Genomic DNA, 23,762 nt, shown 5'->3' on the forward strand with positions numbered 1-23,762 from the left:
CTGTGTGTATTCACTTTTCTTTCTACATATTACGTCGCCCGCACGTTTGTCATCTTTCTTATTTGAAAAGTTATGCGGTCACTGGTTCACATTCTGCTTGTTGTTCCAGCAACACAATGGGGCTTACTCTTGCGTTTTCGTCTCTGACCTTTTTGATTTGATATTGGATTTTGTTCTCAATTGTGGTAACCCTCTCCGAGGATGCTGCTTTAACACTACTTTTTCGTTCTTTCCTTCTCTTGAATGGTATTATTTATGTATTATAAAATGACAAGGGTGATGTTGTACAATCCAATCGCTGTACAACGATCTATTTAAGAGGATGGAGTGAACAAGCTTAGGTTGCTCGACAATCCGTGGCATTAAGAGGTATGATGTAGAATTGATCGCCATTACTAAAAGACTGAAAGAGGCGACCCAATAAGCAGCCAGAAGCAATGGACGCAAAACAAAGGGGGAAGAGACGTGAAATCGTCCCGATATAATCAGCTATAAGAGAAGGCCTTTATTGCACCTTCGTCTTGAGAGGCTGTCCGGTAGATGTCTTGGTAGGTGCCTTGTTGGGCCACTCAAGACCTTGTGCTTTAACTTCAGCCTTTTGATCGGCTTGACGAGAACGATGACGTTTGTAACCCAAATCGGTTCCCATCACATGATCCCACCAACGGAAACTGGTTGAGTAACATCCGACGAAAGCTTGATGATGATAATCATGATGATCAGCACCTGCCCAGAATGGAATCCAATTGTGCATTGAGATTGGGAAATCGTAACCGCTGTGTGCATCAATTGCTTGGAAAAGACGCAAAGTGATCCAAATGTAAACGGTCAAGATGTGTAAATCACGGGTTAAATAACACAACAAGAACGGTCCACCAATCGTTCCGGAACCCAAGATGAAAACTTCCAAAGGATGAGCGTATTCTGCTGCTAAACCGAAAGGAGCAGAGAATTCATGATGTTTCTTGTGAATGTTTTTGTAAAGAGGTCCCCAATGCAATGCTCTGTGAGCCCAATAGTGGAACATATCTTCGAACAAGAAGAACAAACCGATTTGCCATGCCATCTTTGTCCAATGTGGGAATGGAACAGAGTGTGTTGACATTTCAAAGAATTCGCAGATTGGGTGGAAAGACCAAATTTGAGGTAATTCGACAGTGAAATGGGCAAACAAAACATCTCGTGTGCATTTCCATTGTAATTCAGGAGTGGCCACACGATCTTCTTGAAGTTTGTATTTGCGCATGGAAGGCATTGAGTCAATAATGACGAATGGAATGGCACGACCAAAGTAGACGATCTGCGAGTGAGAGAGAGCATGTGTTAGTATAACGTGTGGCAAGATTGAATATGGACCTTATATTGTATACTCACTTCATGCATTAAGAAACTCATCACACCAGTGGCAATGACTGGGTTACCCCACCACAGATACCAATTCATCCATGCTTTTTCGAGAAAGTTGAGAGAGCTCGGATCTGTGCCGGTATACAAATCAGCACCATAAAGGTGTGCTTGAGGACTAAAAGCGGCTGCCATTGTGGCATTGGCGAATTGACCAGCATGCGCCAGATACTCCATCTTGTGTAGAGATCAGACGGGGTTGGAGGGAGGGAAAGTGTGATGGTGGTGAAGTGAGGGAAGCTGTGTATGTCGGAGACCTGTTTGACGTTATTCCCCGTGTATGTATGTATAATCCCAAACCTTCTGATTGTCGGACAAAATTCACTACTACTTAAAGTTTTTGGGTTAGGAATGAGAGAGGATCTTCTTCTATAAAGCCATTCAAATGCACTTTTACTAAGCTTTAAATTTTAGGGTTTTCTTTTATAGAACGTTTTTGATTGTACACTGTTATACTGCCAATACATCTGATTATAAAGGCATTTCATGATCAAAAAATCAGCAGACAACGCGTAAACCCGTACGTGTCGGCGACTCGTTCGACAAAAAAGAAAGCCTTTACTAGGCGCTGAATTCCCGGGGATTGTTCCTATCAAAAGCATAGCCACAGCCTGCTCACGCCCTGGAGCAGATTTCTATTTCACCTCTAGCGCGTATGCGTTACATAAGCAAAAGAAAGCCCACGTGCTTTGATGAGTGGTGGTTAATTTGACTCGATATTCATTTGTGACTAGTCTTGCAATACAGTAGCAAGCAAACGGAGATAAGTTGATTCCCAACAATCCCATCACAAACGCATACATACACACACAAAGATGGCAGCAGCAGCAGGTGCCTCAAGATGGCAATCGTTTATGAACCATCCAGCTGGACCCAAGACAGGTGAGAAGAGAATTCAAAGAATGTGATATGAGATGCGAGACTGACTTCCCTTCTGATAGTCTTCTTCTGGGCTCCGATCATGAAATGGTGTTTGGTTGCAGCAGGTTTGAAAGATCTAAGTAGACCAGCCGATAAACTATCCGTCAGTCAGAATGTCGCATTAGCCACAACAGGAATGATTTGGGTACGATATTCGCTCGTAATTACACCGGTAAACTACAGTCTAGCAGCAGTGAACTTCTTTGTCGGAACAACTGGTATCATGCAACTATACAGAATTTGGGATTTCAATAAGAATAAAGGCGCTTCACCTATAACGGAAGCAGCACAAGGATTCAAGAAAGAAGCTGAAGGTGTTGCAAAAGATCTAAAAAGTGAAGCAAAAGCAGCTGAACAAGACCTAAAGAAACGGATCTGATTCGTTTTGAAACTCAAATCATGCGCCATCGTTTACGACTTCTAGCACCAACTTTCCGCATTTCACTGTACAATTCAATTTATATGACTGAAAAATCTATTGACGAGAGAGACAAGGGTTCGCTGGGGCTATTGTCGGATAATGATCTTATACAATTATGATACGATAACCAGGTAAGAATTCAATAGGGTATAACATCATTGCCGTAAAAAGCAAACTCAAGAGGTAACTTTATATCACGTTCATTGGCCGACTTTTCAATTTTAGACTTTAGCCGTCTTCATTTATTCTTCCTCATTCTCTCCTATTTCGTCTATTTCTCTTTGCAATTGAGCTCGAGTTTGCAACAAAGTTGCTAGTTTGGAAGGAGGTCGTCTTATGGGCTGCCATTGCTTGAGCTGTTGAACTGTCAGATCTTTCTGATAACCTTTGTACACGATGAGAATATTCTTGATCGGATGTTTGCGTGCTTTCTGACCGGGAAGGCATCCCATTCATTATAACGTCGGACTCTAGCTTCTTATTTGCTTATTTGATCCACTATTAAGTGGATTGAGGTATCGTCAGTCTATCCTGTGCTATTTAAAAGCCATGCTATCTTTCTCTCCCTCTCCGCCACCACAATTTAATCGTTCCTTCGCATATCTTTTGTGCTTTCGATCATTTAACCAGCCAGTTTTAACCAATACATCTCGTAAAGTGCAAGAGAATCAAGACATAGTCTAAATCTCCACGTCCAGTCAGATCCACCTTCGGAAAACCATCTTGCTTCGTTGAGGAGGAAACAATTCTTCGATGATGACTATAACACGGTAGGAAGCAAGACTTTAATCAAATGCATGCATTAGCTGTCCAAATGATTTTCGATGCAGAATGGGTTGACTTCCGATGCAACTAAAAAAATAAAGGGGTCACACGCAGAGACTGGCACAAGCCTACAAGATAAGACTGATTAAGTACCAAAATTCTTAGCGCTGTCAAAGCCTTAGTCAACGCTACTGCAAGTGTTGTTGTCAGACTGCGTGAAATTTACCCCTAGCTTTCTCCTCATGATCATCGGGTAAGATGTTAAACTGACTGGAGGCTGGCTTGCTCTTTTCAGTCGGGAATCCATCCTCTCATTCTTCTCATCCATCATATTTAACGACTTACGATACCCTTTAACGATTCTGCTCATACTTTGGATACCCTTTACGAACTCTGAACGAAATAACAATTAACGCCCATAACGATACAAATATTTAACGAAATTGCTCACACCCTACCAATCAATATTTGCAAAACGCTTCGAGTATGACATCTTCATTCGAAGCTCAACTGGCTCCGATGCCAACATTAACATCCGCATCAACAGATGAGGATAACGGCTCATTGGAAGAATTTCCACTTCAAGATGAACGCAGACTATCCACTGCACTGACCATGGTATCTCCTTCGACGGATCAATTAGGACTTAAGCCTGCCAAATCTGCACCTCGACCGAAAAGGTTGTCATTGCAAGTACTCAAAAGACCTTTATTGCGCGCAACTCGAGCTTCATCTTCTATCGCTGTCAAAAAGAACAGTAAAGATGAACAGGAAAAGAAAGTCGCGACAGAAGCACTGCAAAGTGCCATGACGAAAAGTGATCCCAACAACTCACAAGATTCATCGCACAAACGAGAATCACGCAGGGTGAGCTTTAGTCCTTCCACTGAGGATGCATCTAGAGAAATGGAAGCCGCGATTAAGGCAAGGGAGGAGAAGAAACCAGAAGAGAAAAGTGGCCCATCTTTTGGTCTCTTCAAAAAGTTGCGTTCGGTCACTGCTACTCCAAAGCCTATCTTGAAACGTAGCTCAAGTTTTGATGATACCATCAGTAGGAGCAAAGGTGCAGCAATTGCAAATCAACGCCGACCTTTACGTAGATCGATGTCTATCTCAGGCAAGGGCATTCATCTGAATTTTCAGCCACTATCTGATCCGACAGAAGGTCAAAAGACAGTAAACGACAAAGGCAAGCCATTAAAGCCAAAGGTTGCACGTCAACAAGCAATTGCAGCTAGACATGCCCGTGTTCTGGAAAGGATCATCAATGCGGGTTCATCGATCGAATTGGAAGAGATTAAAGCAAAGAGGATTAAGAAGTTGGGTGAGCAAAAAGTGAATTCGCGTACACAGGTGCAACAATACCCCGTTGTCTCTCCACGAAAGATCAAAGCACTCAAGCAAGCTTTACTCAATTATGATTTGGCAAATGGAATTATTGGCGAGCTGCGAGCCATGAAAATCGATTATCCCGACCTGGATGACCTGGCAAACAGTGCAGCTTACGATCAAAAGAAGCACAGTGAAGCGCAAGATGCATTGCAAGGTGTTATCGAAAATGACAATGAGTACAAGCAAGAGCGCAAAGCTGCTGAAGCAAAGCAAGAACATAAAAAGATCCGCCCTCAACCGATTCGTGCTGTCTGTCTGAACTGTACAGAAGAAGAAGCAGCTAATCTTAAAAGCGCCTCACCAGCAAATCCAGCTGAAGTGGGAGAAACGAAAACGTCTTTGGTCAAAGAGACTGCAGTTTCGTTGGCAGAGGCTGGCATGATGGCAGTTGCGGTGAACAAGATTGGAAATTGGTTCCGAGCAGGAGGTACTCCTGAAGAAGTTAATTCGGTGACTGTTGAATCGAAGACGGCTGTTGGAGAGACGATTGAATATGCGTACGAGTTGCAAGACGATATCAGGAAAGGTGATGTGAATGAAGCTTTGGCAGATACTGCTAGACTTGGTGCTGCAGGTCTTTCTGTCGTTCAGCCTACGGCAGGAGCAATTGTGGAAATAATCGAAGCAAAAACACTTCCTGCAAACAAGACACCAGATGTGGCTGGTAAAGCAGATGTCAAAGTTCTGGTAAATGAAAAAGGATCGGGCGAACCTTTGGCAAGCATTTCTAATGCATTCTCGGGAGTGTCACCGGTCTCTTTGATCACTCAGCCTGCTACCTCATTAGCCGGTCTTGCTGCTCGAAAAGGCGGAGCGTTCGATGCACTTGCTGATGCATCAGCTCTTGTCATTCAAAACTCTCACGGTGGCGTAGAGGCAATGCAAGAAATACGACCTCCAACCGATCGGATGGCAGTCTTTGTATATTGGTGGGGATTCGAGTTAACAATTCCGGAACCTAGTATGAAGTACCTCAGCACCGCTCATAGCGTCTCAGGTGCCTTTTTGGGATTCTTACAAACAATGGTGACAACTGGTGGTGTACCTGAATTGTTACCTTTTGTGAGGTATATTTCAAGTTTCGTTGATATGGAATTCAACGCAATTCGATCACAAGATCGTAATTCTAAAGGGGTGGTAATTGCAGCAACTTGGTTGATGCCTTTAGCGCTCGTTCCACGTCCTTGGGATTATGGTTTTGGGGATGCACCATCTAAGCCCTCTCAACCAGGATCTGGCAATCCGCCTTCAGGTTCCCCTCCTCCTTCGTTCCCTTCCGTACCACCACCTGCACTTCCACCTGGTGGTTTGCCCATCTTACCGGTGCGTATTTCTTCCAATTCTGTTCCTCCAACGGTTCCTTCCACTACCGTCTTACCCGTAAAAATCACTAAGCGAAGATCAGCAAGCCCTTCAAGTCATCTTTCCAGTCAAGAAAGACATTTCGCAAACGGTCAATCAGCCGCGATTGCATCTGCACATTCTGAATCTCCAATCTTACGACCAAAAGTAATGGAGCCTGTTAGTGCATCTGGCAGTATGATTAATGTGCTAGACAGTTTGCAAGAATTACCCGAAGGAAGCGTTCGGGTGAAATGAACACCCGTTCGTGATTGGATTTCGTATCTTTTCTTATTTTTATCTAATATCATCACACCTTTTGAATATGTCATTTTTATCTGATAATCTGCAAGCAGACTCAATCATCGCATTGGTAGATGAAAGCCTGAATGAGGAAAAGCCCTAGGAAGATTGCGCTTACAAGTGCATGTTGAAAGTGAAAAGAGAGGAAAGTGTAAACGGTGAACATCAGATTAGATTTGAACATTTTTGACTTCGACGTTTTTTTGTAGCTGAATCGGGCCATCTTGGAAAAGCTGCGATTGTGCTTTAGGCAAAGATCAAAAACGTCCTTTCCTCGCCAAATGTTCCACTATATGTTTTGCAGTACTGCACACTCCTTAGATCTTGACATCCTTCAATCCATCCTTCCAGAAGATCAAGAAAGGAGTCACACCATCTTCACGGAAGTTGAGTAGGGCGACCATACCGTCTGGGTTACCTGATTCACCAGTGTAAAAATCGTAATCTTTAAAGTTACCCAAAACTTTCTTTGCGAATTCTTGAGCTTTCTTTTCGAAAATTTCAACACGAGCCGGATCGGTAGATTGCAATTGAGTCTTGATTGCTTTCATGTATCCCTTGAGGTAGGTCAAATAACTCTTTTTGTCAAAAGTTGTTGATTGTAAACGGAAAGAATGAACGATGTTGATAACTTGTTGTCCACCGTTTTCCAAAGCTTCTTGTTGTTCTTCTGCAGATGGGTTTGCACCGATATCAACATCTCCTTCTTGAACGACAATGTTGGCAGCATCAACTTCGTAAACGACGTCATCGATCTCCTTGAAATCGTAACCATCGGAGAACATTTCATCACCGCTGATCTTGTCTGTGTAAAGCTGTTTGAGGGGAGGGTGTAAGAAGGTGAGCTTGATTGCTCCGTTGGAGTGCAAAGTGTTAGCAAATACATACCTTCATCTTGTCTGATTATTACGAGAAAGGTGAAAAGAGGTATACTGTGTTGGATGATGAAGAGAACTCCAGACTAATGAATGAATGCTCACTTCTTCTCCCCTTTTTTCTCTCGCATTGGAAATAAAAATCTACTTTTTAAACTTTTTCTTTTTCTAACTGGGCGCCTGGGCCCAAAAGAGATTCGCCTGCTTGCTGAACATGCAAAGTCAGTGTGGCTCAATGAATAAGGCAGGGTAACAAAAGGAAATGTCAACGTTTACTGCTTTTGTGCCCTGCTATGCGATGCCCTTAACGCGGGTGTGCCATGCGGGCGACGAACGCGTCCAAAGGGCGAGGGCCACGGGTAAATAGATCAGGCACCACACCCGTCTGTCCGATCATGTTCACAGCTTGCATGCCACGTGGTGCACTGCAATCAACTCAACATCGAGTGACAAACTTTAATTACTGCTTTACATAAGCAAACCTCCATCCTTCAATACGCAAGAGAAGTCTATACATTTCATGGTGATTGACATGAATGAACCGGTCAACGGATCATTTTCGAAGCTTGAGAGAATTGGCTTGAGCGTAAAGTGTATGTTTAGAGTAAATAATACATTGGAGGATCAAGAAAGAGGATTTGGTCACGATCAAATCGACCAAGCTGAAGAGGTCACTGAATAGCGAACTTTCAATTGCTGTTCGGTGGTACCTTGCATTTGGACGTATCACAATGTTGATCACCGATATGTTGCAATTGCAATTCACGCATAGTTGGAGTAGGACAACCCAAACCTAAACCTTTACAAAACATGAATTGATGATCATGTTTTGGCGGGAACCAAAGACCTTCATATGTTGGCACTAAATTAGCATAAACTTCCAATTTTCCACCTGGTTCGAAATAATTTGCCGAATAACAATTTTCAAGATTACTTGGACAAATCATTGGAATTGGAATGACTACTTTCCCGGGCGCTTTTGGCAATGAAGAAGTAGAAGCAGGAGGCGTGTAAGAACCTGAACCGCCGCCTTCGCTTCCGCCGGATGAGCCACCACCGGATGCGGGACTCTTTTTCTTCTTGGCCTGCTTTGGTTTCTTGACTTTCTTCGGTTTCTTTGTCTTCTTTGTCTTCTTGCGGTCAGAAGCTGTGCCAGTGGAAGAAGTAGCGCTTGATTCCGAGCTGCCATTTCCTGGATCACCAGTACCTGTTGATACCGAAGCTGTGATATCATCGTTGGTGCCTCCGACTGCAGCCGTGACACCTGTTCCTGATGTATTTGCTCCGCTCGTATCAGTTGTAGGGTCAGCTGCAGGGGCGGCTGTGTTATCCGTCGTGGCACCGGTGTCTGTCGGTCCTGTTCCAGTTGGAGCAGTCGCATCTGTTCCAGTATTCGTTGTGGGATCAGGTGTTGTGCCTGTGCCTGTATCTGTTGTAGGTCCAGCAGCAGGGGCAGCTGTATTGTCAGTAGTGGTACCAGTACTACTTGCGCCCGTTGCATTTGGATCAGGAGCGGAATTACCACTATCGGCTGTAGGATCGGTAGCAGGGGCGGCTGTCGTATCGGTCGTGGTACCGGTATCTGTTGGTCCTGTTCCAGTTGGTGCAGTCGCATCTGATCCAGTATTTGCTGTAGGATCAGTTGTTGTGCCAGTACCTGTTGTAGGATCAGCTGCAGGAGCGGCTGTGGCATCGGTGGTGGTACCAGTATCAGTTGCACCTGTTCCATTTGGATCTGCAGTGGCTGTTCCGGTACCAGTTGTACCAGTTGTATCAGTTGCAGGACCTGGTGCAGTGCCGGCAGCAGAATCAGTCGATGTACCATTGTTCATTGTACCAGCTGTAGTTGGATCCGTAGCATCTGTTCCAGAACCATTTGCTGGCGTTCCAGTGCTGTCTGATCCTGAACCACCTGGTGTTCCGGTACTATCTGTTCCGGTTGAATCCTTGTGCTTCTTATGGGTAGGGCGATGACCGTGATGTTTTTTCTTTTTCTTCATCTTTTTCGGCTTGTGCTTATGAATTTTCTTGCTCTTGCCTTTGCTTGTTCCACTTGAGTTCATAGTCGGATCAGCTGGAGGATCTGCACTTGTTGTTGCTGGAACATTGTTTGGATCAGTTGTTGCACCCGCATTCGGATCAGCCGTGCCCGTTGTACCCATCGTTGTTGGATCCGGTGTAGTCGTTGTCATATTTGGACTTGCATTGGGATCTGCAGCAGCACTTGCAGATGCATCACGTTCAGCCAAGCCACGACGTTGCAAGCCACCATTTGGAATAACGGTATGATCTTTACCATCCCAAAAGAAGCAAAAATTTGATAAATTAGCCTCTTCTTGCATATCACCCTCTGACGGATAGCATGCATAAGCTGTACAACCACCATAAGGACCACCTTCACTATGGTAGCTTTGATGACCAGGCGGGTAAGGAACAAAGAATGCGCTCTTTTGTTGCATCACTCTGGAGTTCGACCAGCATTCTCCCATCTGAATATCATCGTCTGAATGTGAATTGCAGTCTAGAGGTTGCTTTAGCGAGCAACCAGAATAGGAAATAGCGGCGGGATTAGGTGATTTATCCGCTTTGATTGGTATGCTTGTCACGGCGAGCATGACAAACAAGAGAAGAAGGGGAGAGGTCATTTTGGAATGGAAGCCTTACAGGCAAGAGGAAGGAGTGATCGTTGATGATGATTGAGGTGGAAGTGAAGATTGAAAGCCGTATTATATATCATTAATAATACTACCTGCCCTCAATAAAAGTCTCTATGCACCATTGCAGTGTTTGGTCATCACACAAATAAGATACCATCTTTCCTTCTAAAGACTTTTAGTCGCCGCATAGTTGAGAGGAAAGACAAATTACGGTCCGGGATTTGGCAAAAGTGGTAGTGCTCCCTGGCGCAGGTTGTACTCATTGGCGTTCTTCATACCGTGAGAGAGTTACGTACCAATATGAATGAGAACACCGGACCGATTTTCAGCATGAATGGGAATGAAACTCAGATATTTGTGCGTAAATCGATCAAGGCATTCAAGAGCAATGGTAGCCTTTTAAAATCCAAGCTGTACCATACCGTACCTACTTTTAAGTTTGAGTTGCCGATATTGCCAAAATGACTCAGTAACTCTTCTTCATATGACCAGATGATGCAACAGCGATCTTTTATAAGCTAAGTCAGGTACCCAATGTTCTCGTGACCCTCTTTTACACAAATAAGCAGAGTAAGGAATGGTAATAATTGTCAAGGCGCAATAAGCCGCTACCGTAATTTGGTGGCTTGTCGTGACTTGAAATGTGATATAATAGAAAGTTGAAGAGAGTGTAAGAGGATATCGTAGCATGGATCGATTCGAACAGGAAAGACATCCTCGTTCGCACATCATTAATCATATACTCACACCTGAGCATAGCCTCAATAAACAAGAAAAGATATTTAGCAATAAATTCTGCTAAATAGGGAAATCAGTCTTAAGGATCAGTGATCGGTGCCGCTTTCTAATCGACGGAGTACTAATCGCATTTCCAATGAGCATGAAAGATTATTCTCCTTCTGAAATCAGCCATTTGATCGTTTATGAAGATCGAGCGAGAAAGGTCGTCGGTATTTGACTTTTAATATTCTCTTCTTTCTCTCACTTTTCTGCTGAGCACAGAATGATTAGCACTTCCGGCGCCGTAAATGAGGTTTACGGTCTTTTGTCACATTCCATTCAGCCTTGATGATCACGAGATGGAAGAATAGGTGGAGTTGATTACATAAGACTCGGTAAGCTGAGAGACCGAGCGTAAAACAGCCTTTAATTGCATCAAAGCAGTCAAATGCTTCTATCGGAGAATTAATAAAGATAAACCCTTGAAATAAAGAATTGCGTAATATGACATCTAAGCCGCCCGAACCGTTCAAACGCGTGTTATACAACAATAAGCGCCACACACGCATGTAGTAGCCGTGCCTTAAGAAGCGCTATTACCGGACAATTTATAAAAATGATCTGCATACAATCAAAACTTCGATCAAACACTGTTAAAGTGCGCTTGTGATTCTTATCTGACCAATACAAAAAAACTTCCACTCTCTATCACACGTCAAATCCGATTCAGGCCGGTGAATCAATTGAAGGATGAAAGACCGTTTACATCATACAAGCACACACGCATACGGACCCGGATCGAGTCGGCTGTATGGTATTGATTTGAATGCATGCAGAGTACGTGTGAATGCTAAAAGAGGATGAGTAAGGGCTCTTTTAGTACCGATGAAGAGATACGGCTATTGAGACAAAAATATAAACCGGAAAATATGATGATTTGGAAAGGAAAAGAAAGTTTCAGTCAACACAAAAAGGGTCTGTGATTGATTGGTCAAACTGTGCTCATATCAATCCACCCGCTTCCTTACTGGCTGAGTTTATTGCGTCCTATATATGCGCCTTCCCCGCAGATAGGAGACAAATAATCAACCTTTTCTTTTCCTCGCCACAACCATCATTCACCCAACACTACCAAACATGTCTAAAGAAGGTGATTTCGACGCCGTCCGAAAGGATATCGAGGCAATCCTCAAACAAAAAGGTTACGATGACGGACACATTGGTCCCGTCCTAGTTCGTTTAGCATGGCATGCCAGCGGTACATACTGCAAGGATACCGATACAGGAGGTTCAAATGGAGCAGGAATGCGATATGAAAAAGAAGGTGGCGATCCGGCAAACGCAGGATTACAACATGCTCGTGTTTTCGTTGAACCAATCAAACGTAAGTATCCTTGGATCACTTATTCGGATCTTTGGACTCTTGCCGGTGTTGTTGCAATCAGATCTATGGGCGGTCCAGACATTCCATGGAAAGCAGGCAGAAGTGATTTCGATGATGATTCTTTGCTACCTCCACGTGGTCGTTTGCCCGATGGATCACAAGCACAAGATCATTTGCGTCATATCTTCTACCGTATGGGTTTCAACGATCAAGAGATCGTCGCCCTCTCTGGTGCACACAACCTTGGACGCTGTCACGCTGACCGATCTGGTTTCGAGGGAGCATGGGTCAACAATCCAACCCGATTCAGCAATCAATACTACAAGCTACTCTTGAAACTCAAATGGCAAAAGAAAGATTTGAACAGAGAAGGTGCACCATGGCAATGGGTTGCCACAACACCCGGAATGGATGAAGATGATGAACCGTTGATGATGCTACCAACAGATTATAGTTTAACACAAGATGCCGAATTCAAAAAATGGGTTGAGAAATATGCAGAAGATCAAGATCTTTTCTTTGATCATTTTTCAAAAGTTTTTGCTAAGTTGGTTGAATTGGGCGTTTATCGTGATGAAGATGGAGTTGCAAGATTCAATAACCTTACAAAAGGTAAATACGAATCTGCTCCACCAAAATCTCTCACACCCGGAGCACCAGAAAGAAGACCAGCCCAAGTTACCCATATTTCCACAAAAGCACGTCTTTAGAGAGTGCTTTGTCAGGCTTTTGTATAGAATCAAGTTTGTCGATAGATTGTCTTGTATAGACTCACACATTTTCATTTAATTTACTCAGTTTCCATCTACTTTACAGTTGCTTGAGAGTGAGAATGCTTGACAATTCTAAGAGTAAGGCTTCATCAACAGTATCGACCCTCTTACCAAAGTGATCAGATATGCATTCAGATTGATGGCCTTATCCGATCAAAGTATCGGCTGCATTAAATTCACACCATCAGAAGAAGCTATTTTGGCATGACGCTTTGAACTTAAGAAGATATGCAGAGCGTACAACTAAGCTGAAGCAAGGAAACGAAAATGTGGGGTTCAATTGATTGAAGCTAGGAACGCTTACTAAGCATGTCTTTTTGGAATTTGGAATTCTGGAATCGAAAGTATGAATCTTGAAGCCATTGGGTTATGATGTATGCGGCAAGTTTGATGCTAGCATTCTTATATTCACTCAGTCAATCATTTTCACCATTCCAAGAACGACTTTGCGATTCATCAAGTGATCTTTCTGTCACTCAGAACAGCTTAAGCTTGTAAAAGTGTTTGTCACCCGACACTTCTTCATTATTCTAGTAGGTGGAGAATACGCTAAAGACGTGGAACTTGCAGGGCCGGCTTTCTTCTTCCTTTCTTTCCTCATCATCACGATCACATAACCAAAGATGGGCTCACAATCAACGTCAAACGAGGTGGGAATCTCATCATTGCTCCATGCGGGTTATGGACACCCTCTTTCACGATCATGGCAATCACAATCACGCTCACTAACAAAAGATATGTTCATGTATCCAATCTTCATCACTGATCAAGAAGATGCTGCTTTGGATTTAGGAAGTATGCCAGGTCAAAAACGTTGGGGTGTGAATAGACTAGAAGGTTTCATTGGACCTTTGGTAAAGAAAGGTTTGAGAAGTGTTATCTTGTTCGGCGTCCCAGAAAAGAAGGCAAAAGATCCTACCGGTACCCTTGCAGATGATCCACAAGGTCCTGTCATTCAAGCAATCAAAACATTGCGTAAATTGTTTCCCGATCTTTATATCGCTTGTGATGTTTGCTTGTGCGAATACACTTCCCATGGACATTGCGGTATCTTGTTCGAAGATGGATCGATCAATAACCCTCCTTCCGTTGCACGATTGGCAGAAGTGGCAACGAATTATGCCAAAGCAGGAGCGCATTGCGTTGCACCGAGTGATATGATGGACGGACGTGTGAAAGCGATCAAACAAGGTTTGATTGATTCAGGTTATGGCGGAAAGGTTACTCTTATGGCTTATAGCGCCAAATTTGCAAGCGGTCTTTATGGTCCTTTCAGAGATGCAGTCGCAAGTGCACCTTCTTTTGGCGATCGAAAATGTTATCAACTTCCACCTTCTGCAAGAGGTTTGGCTAGAAGAGCGATCGTAAGAGATGTAAACGAAGGTGCCGATCTTATTATGGTCAAGCCAAGTTTGCCATATCTTGACATTCTATCAGAAGCAAGAAAAGAATTGTGTCCAGATTTACCTTTGGCTGCTTATCAAGTCTCTGGTGAATTTGCCATGATTCATGCAGGTGCAAATGCAGGCGTTTACGAACTCAAACGAATGGCTTTCGAGACATCTGAATGTTTGGTCAGAGCAGGTGCTACATTGCTATTAAGCTACTTTACACCTGATTTCCTCGATTGGCTGGACGAAGGACACCAGGTCCAATGAAAGGATAGGAAACATGTCATGATTTCATTACAGTGCATGTATCAATGAGGTATAATGTACAACGTCTCGTTAATGTCATCCTTCCATCATACAACAGAAGCAGCTTGTAAGGCATAATTAAACATTTGTAGCAAACTTTCTTTATCCTCCAATCCCACACTGACTCGTACCAATTTTGCCTCTACACCAAATTGAGCCGCCCAATCCAATTCGGTATAATGTGCTAAAATAACAAAAGGACTTGCAAGGGTGAAATTTGTACCAAGAGAAGGTCCTTTTGCGCATTGTAAAGCATCATAAAATGCCATTGCCTGACGCATGGTATGGAAAGTTAAAGAGAACAAACCTCCATATCCGCCTTGCGAACGTTTGCATTGATCGTAATTTTCTCTTGTTTGTAGGGTAGGATGATAAACGTTCTTCAACACATGAGCATGCGTGCCTTCTTTTGCATCATTTAGCATTTTCACCAATACTCCAGCATTCACATCGATCCGTCTAGATCTTTGCACGAAATCTCGACTATTTCGTTCGAGGAAGATCGCATTCGGATCGAAAAAGTTGTCTTCGTATTCTTCGTCCTGCAACTCTTGTAATTCTTCATAATGTCGTCCTTTCGGATTCAAGACCAAACTTCCGCCCATTCCATTCGCTTCTCCGGTAAACAGCTTTGTCAAGCTAGAAACGACAATATCTGCATATGGCATCACTTCCACATTGATAAAGTTGCCCACAGTTTCATCAATCACAATTAAGAAATCATATTCGTCGGCAAATTGTCGTAGTTTGATCAAATTCGGAGATCGAAGGAGTGGGTTGGATGGGAATTCACAGAACAAGGCAGCAATCTTCTCGCCTGCTTTCAACAAATTCTCCAATCTTTCAAGATCCGCAACGTCTCCATGACCGAGGAAGAAGCATCCTGGGCCCCACTTCTGTAAGATCTTAAGCGTGTCCAAATAGGGGAAACCGAAGCAAATGCTTTTCTCTTGTTTGAGGCCCAAAGCCAGCTGGTGAGCATGAAAGATTGCGCTCATTCCGGTCGGATAGAGGTAAACGTCATCTTCGCTTAGCTGTGTTCCTTTCGCACGTTCAATAACATCAGGATTGCTGTGCGATTGACTTTGGCCGTTTGTGGTTTCCGATTCGCACGCCTCTACGACATCATTCGACGCCACTCCAGCAATGCGTTTGCGTAATGCACGTTTCGCTCGAGGTGCTTCGATAGTGGCCATATTACGCCCATATCGTTCTTCCAAATAATTTGAATCGACTGGCTCTTCGGTCATCGGGGTAGGCGGAGTTGAAGAAGCAGAAAGGATAGCACTTGCATGCAAACCCGCCGCTGAGTTGTTGCGAGAGTAATGACGATTGCGAGCGTAACTTCTTTGTTTCATGTATGCTGCATCAGATTTGATTTCAGAGCCTTTCCCGTTCGCCGATCCTACGACATTTCCTGCAGAGCCACCAGCACTGGATGGCACACCATCTCCACCCGTCACTTTCTCTCTTCGCTCCAGTAGCTCAAGATACACTTCTGCCATACGACTGCTGATTCCATCTCCTGTGTGCTGCCAAAAGGTTTTAGCGATTGGGAAGCAGGACTGTGGGAATAAGACGATATGAATTGAGATTTTTGATTGGGCTGACGAACAATCATCCAGATTTGCTGAAGCGCTGAGTGATCCTGAAGAACTAGATAATTTTGCCATTGCAGAATCTTCCGATAAGATTGGCGGTGTAGATGTAGATGAAGTCGGCAAGCTTAAGCACACTTGAACTGATCGTAAGGGTAATATGGTATATTTTCCTGAACTTCCTGACTCTGATTGTTGTTTGGTATATGTATCTTGCATGAATGCTTTGCATGATCGAGCAACCTTCCTAGAAGGAACAAGGATACACGCTTCCGGTTCAACGTCATTTCCACCATTTGTTCCTGCTGATCGCTGACCGAATCTGACCAATAAGATAGAGGCTAGCTTTTGAATGGATCTGTGAATGAAGAATCTTGGGTATCCTGTTTGCATCACCTCTGACAATCTTCCTTCTTCATAATCAACGTTGTCTTGCCATTTTGGCAAACTGACGCTGACTGCATGAGGCGTTGCAGGTGGGATAGAAGTACCCACTTCAAAATCCACACCAGGACGAGCAGTTGCAACTGTTGCAGCTGGCATAGCTATGTGATTGTTACTTGTCAAGTGTGTCCACGCGAGCACGCTTGATGTTGAAGAGTAGAAGAAGAAATGATAAAAATTAGTCACACACATTCGCAAGCTTGTGTTCCCCTCCCTCGCTTTCTTCTCGGAGCCTCGGCCACTTTTTCGCGTTTAAAAGCTGTGGCGCTAAGAGTAGGTAGTTTATGTAATTGACCATGCAGGGTTGCAGCTTCTTCCTTCTAAAGGTGGAGACACTTCAATGGGGAATGGCATTCACCCTTATTTCTCTACCATCATTATAACATAGAAACACGCATCAGTTGGTCACCATCATTATAACAAAGAGATACGCATCAGTTGGTCCAAAGAATACGAATCATTGTCACGTCAAAGAAAAAAAATGACTTCTCAAAACACTCAGGTCACCGAATATGACCCAAAGAATATGCGTTTCAGACGATTTGGATCGAGCGGTTTAAGAATGTCGGTCTTCTCTTTAGGCGGTTGGTTAACCTATGGCGGTAGTGTATTGGACGATCAAACATGTGAAATAATGAAATGTGCGTTTGAGAATGGGATAAATACGTTCGATACGGCAGAATGTTATGCAAATGGCGCATGTGAAGTTGCAATGGGAAAAGCGATCAAAAAACTTGGTTGGAGAAGAAGTGATGTGGTTTTGGTAACTAAAATCTTTTTTGGTTTTGGTGGTAAAGATCCAAATGCTACTGGACTTAGCAGAAAACATGTTATCGAAGGAACCGATGCTGCTTTGAAACGTGCTCAATTGGATTATTGGGATGTGGTAATGGCACATTGTCCAGATGTTACAACTCCGATGACAGAGGTCGTAAAGGCATTCAATCATCTTATTAATACCGGAAGATGTTTGTATTGGGGTTGCTCTGCTTGGTCTGCTCAACAGATCCAAGAAGCATATGGAATCGCGGACAAGTTGGGCTTGGAGCCTCCATTGTGCGATCAACATCAATATTCTGCACTGCATAGAGAACCGGTAGAAGGAGAATATACTCCACTATACGAGAAGTATGGATTCAAGGCTATGGCTTGGTCTCCTTTGGCAGGTGGTGTATTGACGGGCAAGTATAATGATGGAATTCCAAAAGGTTCACGGTTTGATGTACACAAAGATTCATTATCAGCAATCGTTGCAAAACATCAATCGCAAGAAGGTCAAGAAAGGGTGGAAAAGGTGAAAAAGTTAAGCAAGATTGCAGATAAATTGGCTTGTTCGACAACCGTTCTCAGTTTGGCTTGGGCTGCTAAAAATGAAAATGTGACCACTGTCATCTTGGGAGCATCAAAGATTGAACAATTACAAGAAAATTTGAGAGCGCTGGATGTGATGGACAAATTGACGGAAGATATCATGGCAGAGATTGAAGAAATATTGGCCAACAAACCAGCCGCTCAACCTACTTTTGGCAGGTGAGAAATAATGTCTTCTCATGTGTAAAGAATGATGGTATACAATTTGATAGAATACAAAATGAAAATTAAGTTACATTTTACATCTCCCTTGCCTGTTTGGCAGGAGGACCATTTGATGCTCCCGATGAAGGAGCAGGACGCTTGCCGAATGCTAATTTAAATTTGCCTGAAGGCTGTTGGGTATTTGTTTGTCCGTTGGCACCAGATGCAGCATCACTCTCTCTATGTGGTTGACTAGATGACGACGAAGCCAAAGGAGACGGCCTTGCAATAGGTGCAAATCCAGCTTTGACTTTGGTGGTAGTAGATCGAGGAACCATTGATGTAATTCCGTTCATATCGGATGCGAATCCTGAGCCAGAATCACGACCTGACTCAGGCGAGACGTGATACGATCCTCCTTGACTGGAAGTAGATCCTTCTCTGGTGTAATCTTCGCTTTGTTTCGATTTGCCTTTGCCGTGTCCGGCATTTCTGTTAGAATGATGTGCAACTGTATTCGGGCCAAGTAATCCCGCATCTTGTGGCGCATTATTCTTTGCACCAACACCAAGGACCATATGAGCTTGACCACTCTTTTCCGCTCTTTCTGCGAATGCTTTAGTCATTCCGGTTGGCGTATCGCCTGCTAACATTTTCTCTCGCTTTTTCTCAAGTTCAATACGTTGAAGTCTTTGTTCTTGTTTCTTCTTTCCGGGTGCTTTGCCGTGGAAGATGTGACTCAATCGTTTCCATGCTTCATGGTTGTTCAACGTTCTTCCGAATTCGTCATGATATTTGATCTCAAAATCTGGCTTGTAATCCTTGAATCGATCTTGCACTTTTCTTGCATCTTCTAATTCACGCTTTCGATTCTCGTACTCACGCGTAGCCTGATCTTTGGCAGATCCTTGTGCTTTACTGGCAGCCAATTCGGCTTCTCTTGCACGATCCTCTGCTCTTCTGGTAGCCATCCATGCATCATACTCCTTTTGCTGCTTCTCACGCTCACGTTGTTCAGGTGTCATCTCCGTGATCAGTCCTTGATTGCGCAATAATGACAGTGTAGAGCCGAGTCCACCAGATACCAATGGCTCAACCTCCTCAACGGTTGTGGGCAATGCCGGAGCTTCTTCTTTGATGTCCATGTCAACATCCTCCTCTTCCTTGACAGAGGGCAAAGCACTGTTCGGATCCTCGACGAGCATATCAGAGGCATCAAAGCCATTAATACCACTTTCAATTTCTGCACTTTCCTCCCTTTTGACTTGTGGGGTAGAGCTTTGCCTTGGTCGAGATTGTATTTCCGGGCTGGCATCTCTTGCCGCTTGAAGATTGTGTACAAAATTGCTCGTCTCGTCAAAAGTCAAGCCAGCATTTGACTCATTCTCCGCTGGTTTGACATCCACATTCATCGATTCAGCACTGTTGGCCGCATTCTTCTCAGCTTCTTCAGCTGCTTTCTGTTCGGCCAAATTTCTAGCAATCATCTCTGGTGTCATCTTTTGGAATGCCTTCTTTGCTTGCTTTCTTCGTGCTTTAGCCAGACTTAATGCCAGATCATCATCATCGATCAAGTCTATCTCAGTATTACGTTGACGCGGCTGTCGTCTTGACTCTGATGGAGCGGCTGAAACCCCGTCTTCATTCATTTCAACATCTTCTTTACCTCCGTTATTATCTGCTGGACGATCCTCGTCATCATCGTCAAGTCGGATGCGTGCTGTCTCTCGCTTCTTCTTTCTAGCTTTTGGCTTCTTGAATCCAACGTCTCCTTCTTGAAGGTAATCGGACACTTCCTCATTTTTGGTGTAGTCTAGATTGAGTAGTGTTCGATTGGGTGCTCGTTCTGACTCTTTCCTCTTTGCTTCATCTCGATCTTTACGTGTCCGAACCTCGCCTCCTAGTCGGAATCCTGCATCTGCATCCTTTGGCAGGGGCCCATCCAGATGCTCGACATCTGCATCGTACTTGCTTAGTACTCCTCTCGGACGACCAACGTTCCCAGCGTCAAAGTCGTCATCATCCAAGCCGGTATATTGCTTAACACCCTTCTTTCGTTCTTCGTTGATTCTATCACGCTCCTTTTGGTCCAAAGTACTGTCCATCAGCTCGTCATCATCGTTGTCCAGTATTTTACTATCACGTAATGTGAGGACCTTCCCTTCACCGCCTTCTTCCAGATCAAACTCTTCCATGTCATGTCCCACTTTTAAGCCACGCAAATCTTCCGAATCATATTTTGCTTTGGCAGCAGCGGATGCAGCAGCTTCTGCTTCTTCCTCCTCTTGTCTTCTTCTTGCTTCGTTTGCCAAAGCTTTCTTTCTTTGTGCTTTGAGCCACTTTTTGTTAGAATCAGATGTGGAAGCTTCTGCATTGGATGTGCTTGCGATCTCATCTGCATCTCCCAATGTACGCCCTTGTAATCGCTTGTTTAAGTCTCTTCTGTTTTGTGCTTTTGCGATTCGTTCTTTGACCTTTTCATCTTCTTTCTGTTTCCGTTGTGATTCCTGCCAATCTGCGTAATTCTTTGCCGCCTTTTCTTCTTGATTCTTCAGAGGATCATCATCATCCTTGTCATTTTTCTGTGTTTGCTTTGAATCTTCATCATCCGAATCCGGCGCCAAAGGTTTCAAACCGAGTTGGATACGCAGCTTATTCGTCTCTTCCAATGATAACTCATCCTTTTGAAATTCGCTCATCTTGTAATCGATGATGAGCAAATGACACACAAAAGTGGCGATCGCAGTCAAGAAGAAAAAGAAGAACGCTGTTTGTTGCTGAGTTTAACACTTTTTTTGAGCTTTTGATCGCTCCACCAAATGGCATATTCTACGCGTGTCTAGGGAACGCCATTATGTAAGCAGGCTTGAATGTCTCTTAAACTTTATCCCCATTCTTGGGAACACCCGATAGAGCGGTTACCACCATTAGATACAAATTGACGAAAAGTGTGAAACATTGATTAAAATGATGTTTGTTGTACCGACTGAGTGTAATTCATAAATCGTTTCCCTAAATGCAGAAGAGCCATGCTATGATACAATGCTTAAATCCACCTCATTACGGACGACACCGAACCGAATCCCTAAAATCGGAAAGCCGGAATATGAAATTGTCGATCGATGATGCTAACCTTCGGAGATGTTATTTCTTTACGATAAACCCTTATGATCCCGTGTGTTGAATGAATATTTCCCACATCTTATGGTGTGTGTGGGTTATTGCCGATTTAATTCCTAGCTTCTCGGACCGCTCCATCTTTTTCACAAGTAAGCCGAGTTAGCGTAAAGTGTCAATGGTACCTGAGAACATTGCTCGCATTTTGCCTCATTAACGGGCCGCCAAGGAAACAGAATGCATTGTTACGCCCACGATTAGCTTGAAATGAATTGAGACTAAAAAAAGAGAAGAGGGATGTCCCCGATTATCTGTTGAATGGAATATCGGAATAATGATTTCATACCCATTTTAAAAATTAGCTAATATCCTTTAGCATCAATTCCGAGATGCAGAGAATGCTCTTCATCAATCGGCACTGCAGTATTTACGCCTTCCTGATTACTGGGCTGATGTATAGAATGAGGTCATGATCACATTTGCCAAGTGGTGCTTTGAACGCCATTTTCACCAATTGGCACAATATAATAGCTCGTCATATACCCTGTACAATTCTTATTTCACAGATCCGCCTTGTAAATAATCATTTTAATGCCTTTTCTACTCGGCCATTAGGAAGAGTGTGTCACATGTCCCTCTTTTTTGCCTTATTTTCAAACGCCATCCATCGGCCGTCGCAGTTTTGACGCCAAAATTCATGCGAAAAAAAACATAAACACAATCCAAAATTGAAGCTGAATGATTGTGCCTTTGATGTGAGGCTTTGAATGGCGCTGCGCGCTGCGCGTGTTTTTGAGGTTCAGGTCCCGTATCTTTTTATTTTTAATTGACAAGAACAACAACACACAAGCACAAGCGCAGCCCACAATTTGCACTGCATTGCATTGATTAAAATCCATGCACGGAAGCACACACACACACACAACATAACAAATTTAAAACTCCCCGCTTGGTATTTTTGGCACAAGAGGCAGACAAGGCGGTAAGGAAGTGTGGAAGTGCGCCAGAAGAGTGTGTGTGTTGCATTGGATTGCACATACAAAAAGACATAATCCAATCATTTGCTCTCTCTCTCCTTGACATCATTCAATTTTCTTTCATTTTAGCTTTGTTGCACTTCTGATTGCATTCATTCAAAGCACTTTTGGTCGGTTCGCTTTCTGTTTTCCATCATCGAACATACGCGCATCGAAAGAGTACAGGTACTCTTTTCTCAAACATCCATATCCATCACCAAAAAAAGGGGTCGAAGCGTTCTAGGTAGAATCCCTGTTCAGTAAGTGAACCTGGTTCATTAATTTGGATAAAATCACAATCACAGGAAACACGCATCTCGAGACTAATCTGGATATCTAATCTTGTTCTTGCACCACCACCTCCCAACAAGAACGTCATGATGGAAACTGCATTCCACAATCAAGAACAAATCATCGAAAGGGGATTATCTCCTACTACATCTGAAGAACTGAGTGCATCTTCCATGGATGAAGATAATCAAAGGCCAATCCAACATGGCGGCTACCAAACAGGCGTAAAAGGCGTTCGAGCAGATGCGCAATATCAAGCTCAATTAGATTCCGAAAAACGTGCAGCAGCGATCAAAGATCATAATGCACAAATGCAATCGCAGGCTTTGGGCTCACAAAGAACATGGAAAGAGGATGATGAGCAAACTAGACTGGAACGTGAGGCTGGCGTGAAACCAGGTCAAAATGCATCTCCACACGATAGCGACGAAGATGAATTGGCGGAAATACGAAAGAAGAGATTGCAAAATCTAAAGAGTCATCAAACAGCCAATGAATCACGTAGAAGAAGAATGGCAGGCGAAGATGTGGGATCAAATCAAAACGCAAGAGGAGGATTTTATGGTCATTTACGTGAAGTAGGACCTGATCAATACGTTCAATCGATCGATGGAGAAAATAAGGATACGTTTGTGGTCGTTCATATTTATGTCAAATACGTTCATGCATGTGCAATTCTCACTTCCGCACTTTCAACTTTAGCACGCAGTCATCCAAAAGTCAAATTTTTACAAGTACGAGCAGGAAGTATTGGTTTCGGAAGTGGTGGTGTTGATGCAGCAAAAGAAACAAACGATCGAGATTTGGACGAAGAAGATTTTGATGAACGTGCAGAAGAGATTGTGCCTACATTATTGGTTTATCGTGGAGGAAATATTCTTGCAAATCTTGTAAGGGTAGACTTGGACGAAGGTTGGGGCGATGGAAGTGAAAGAAGGGTTGCCGATATCCTTCGTTCGCACAATGTTATACCTTGATTTTCTTCCTCACATCCCAGCACTCTTTCTCATTTCTGGCTACCTCTTCTCTTCTTATCTCTTATACTACTATCATACACATTTTAATCTTGTATCTCGGGCTTGGGCATCCATTGTATCATTCATCATTTCATTATGGCCGTACACTTTG

At 43.5% G+C, this 23,762-nt stretch overlaps 11 protein-coding genes across 11 annotated transcripts; 6 read left to right on the plus strand and 5 right to left on the minus strand.

Annotated features, from left to right (window-relative positions):
* Window positions 1-505: 505 nt before the first annotated feature.
* On the minus strand, window positions 506-1,581 carry FA14DRAFT_152627 (putative ERG25-C-4 methyl sterol oxidase; the record flags this gene model as incomplete). Its single annotated transcript, XM_025497542.1, has 2 exons — window positions 506-1,300; window positions 1,375-1,581. The coding sequence occupies 2 exons, from the start codon at window positions 1,579-1,581 to the stop codon at window positions 506-508; spliced, it is 1,002 nt and encodes a 333-aa protein (XP_025357524.1).
* A 604-nt stretch (window positions 1,582-2,185) lies between these two features.
* FA14DRAFT_129635 (UPF0041-domain-containing protein) lies at window positions 2,186-2,569 on the plus strand (the record flags this gene model as incomplete). Its single annotated transcript, XM_025496893.1, has 2 exons — window positions 2,186-2,286; window positions 2,346-2,569. Coding segments are annotated over exons 1-2 (291 nt in total), but the record flags the coding sequence as incomplete, so codon positions are not given.
* Window positions 2,570-3,743: 1,174 nt separating this feature from the next.
* Window positions 3,744-6,683, plus strand: FA14DRAFT_11821 (uncharacterized protein). Its single transcript, XM_025496276.1, has one exon. The coding sequence runs from the start codon at window positions 3,998-4,000 to the stop codon at window positions 6,500-6,502; it is 2,505 nt and encodes an 834-aa protein (XP_025357526.1). The 5' UTR covers window positions 3,744-3,997; the 3' UTR covers window positions 6,503-6,683.
* Window positions 6,438-7,490, minus strand: FA14DRAFT_129638 (putative translationally-controlled tumor protein). The gene is made up of 2 exons (XM_025496894.1): window positions 7,436-7,490; window positions 6,438-7,362 (listed from the first exon to the last, which is right to left on the minus strand). Exons 1-2 carry the CDS (start codon window positions 7,439-7,441, stop codon window positions 6,865-6,867), a joined length of 504 nt encoding a protein of 167 aa, XP_025357527.1. The 5' UTR covers window positions 7,442-7,490; the 3' UTR covers window positions 6,438-6,864.
* Window positions 7,491-8,004: 514 nt separating this feature from the next.
* On the minus strand, window positions 8,005-10,223 carry FA14DRAFT_11843 (uncharacterized protein). Its single transcript, XM_025496291.1, has one exon. It carries the CDS (start codon window positions 10,065-10,067, stop codon window positions 8,112-8,114), a length of 1,956 nt encoding a protein of 651 aa, XP_025357528.1. The 5' UTR covers window positions 10,068-10,223; the 3' UTR covers window positions 8,005-8,111.
* Window positions 10,224-11,652: 1,429 nt separating this feature from the next.
* FA14DRAFT_11854 (heme peroxidase) lies at window positions 11,653-13,347 on the plus strand. Its single transcript, XM_025496301.1, has one exon. It carries the CDS (start codon window positions 11,937-11,939, stop codon window positions 12,891-12,893), a length of 957 nt encoding a protein of 318 aa, XP_025357529.1. The 5' UTR covers window positions 11,653-11,936; the 3' UTR covers window positions 12,894-13,347.
* A 1-nt stretch (window position 13,348) lies between these two features.
* Window positions 13,349-14,657, plus strand: FA14DRAFT_11849 (putative porphobilinogen synthase). Its single transcript, XM_025496296.1, has one exon. The coding sequence runs from the start codon at window positions 13,580-13,582 to the stop codon at window positions 14,612-14,614; it is 1,035 nt and encodes a 344-aa protein (XP_025357530.1). The 5' UTR covers window positions 13,349-13,579; the 3' UTR covers window positions 14,615-14,657.
* Window positions 14,658-16,874, minus strand: FA14DRAFT_11850 (PLP-dependent transferase). The gene has a single exon (XM_025496297.1). The coding sequence runs from the start codon at window positions 16,792-16,794 to the stop codon at window positions 14,701-14,703; it is 2,094 nt and encodes a 697-aa protein (XP_025357531.1). The 5' UTR covers window positions 16,795-16,874; the 3' UTR covers window positions 14,658-14,700.
* A 131-nt stretch (window positions 16,875-17,005) lies between these two features.
* Window positions 17,006-18,281, plus strand: FA14DRAFT_159377 (putative potassium channel beta subunit protein). Its single transcript, XM_025498182.1, has one exon. The coding sequence runs from the start codon at window positions 17,177-17,179 to the stop codon at window positions 18,227-18,229; it is 1,053 nt and encodes a 350-aa protein (XP_025357532.1). The 5' UTR covers window positions 17,006-17,176; the 3' UTR covers window positions 18,230-18,281.
* Window positions 18,262-20,951, minus strand: FA14DRAFT_159378 (uncharacterized protein). Its single transcript, XM_025498183.1, has one exon. The coding sequence runs from the start codon at window positions 20,907-20,909 to the stop codon at window positions 18,306-18,308; it is 2,604 nt and encodes an 867-aa protein (XP_025357533.1). The 5' UTR covers window positions 20,910-20,951; the 3' UTR covers window positions 18,262-18,305.
* Window positions 20,952-22,471: 1,520 nt separating this feature from the next.
* FA14DRAFT_159379 (thioredoxin-like protein) lies at window positions 22,472-23,756 on the plus strand. The gene has a single exon (XM_025498184.1). It carries the CDS (start codon window positions 22,724-22,726, stop codon window positions 23,609-23,611), a length of 888 nt encoding a protein of 295 aa, XP_025357534.1. The 5' UTR covers window positions 22,472-22,723; the 3' UTR covers window positions 23,612-23,756.
* The last annotated feature ends 6 nt before the right edge of the window (window positions 23,757-23,762 follow it).

This window comes from Meira miltonrushii (genome assembly GCF_003144205.1).
Source record: "Meira miltonrushii strain MCA 3882 unplaced genomic scaffold FA14scaffold_1, whole genome shotgun sequence".
Classification (NCBI taxonomy): Eukaryota; Fungi; Basidiomycota; class Exobasidiomycetes; order Exobasidiales; family Brachybasidiaceae; genus Meira; species Meira miltonrushii.

Bases quoted from the DNA above. Each gene is read 5' to 3' on its own strand.
- FA14DRAFT_11849 (XM_025496296.1), top strand. From the start codon at position 13,580: ATGGGCTCACAATCAACGTCAAACGAGGTGGGAATCTCATCATTGCTC.
- FA14DRAFT_11854 (XM_025496301.1), top strand. From the start codon at position 11,937: ATGTCTAAAGAAGGTGATTTCGACGCCGTCCGAAAGGATATCGAGGCA.
- FA14DRAFT_11821 (XM_025496276.1), top strand. From the start codon at position 3,998: ATGACATCTTCATTCGAAGCTCAACTGGCTCCGATGCCAACATTAACA.
- FA14DRAFT_159377 (XM_025498182.1), top strand. From the start codon at position 17,177: ATGACTTCTCAAAACACTCAGGTCACCGAATATGACCCAAAGAATATG.
- FA14DRAFT_159378 (XM_025498183.1), bottom strand. From the start codon at position 20,909: ATGAGCGAATTTCAAAAGGATGAGTTATCATTGGAAGAGACGAATAAG.
- FA14DRAFT_159379 (XM_025498184.1), top strand. From the start codon at position 22,724: ATGGAAACTGCATTCCACAATCAAGAACAAATCATCGAAAGGGGATTA.
- FA14DRAFT_11850 (XM_025496297.1), bottom strand. From the start codon at position 16,794: ATGCCAGCTGCAACAGTTGCAACTGCTCGTCCTGGTGTGGATTTTGAA.
- FA14DRAFT_11843 (XM_025496291.1), bottom strand. From the start codon at position 10,067: ATGACCTCTCCCCTTCTTCTCTTGTTTGTCATGCTCGCCGTGACAAGC.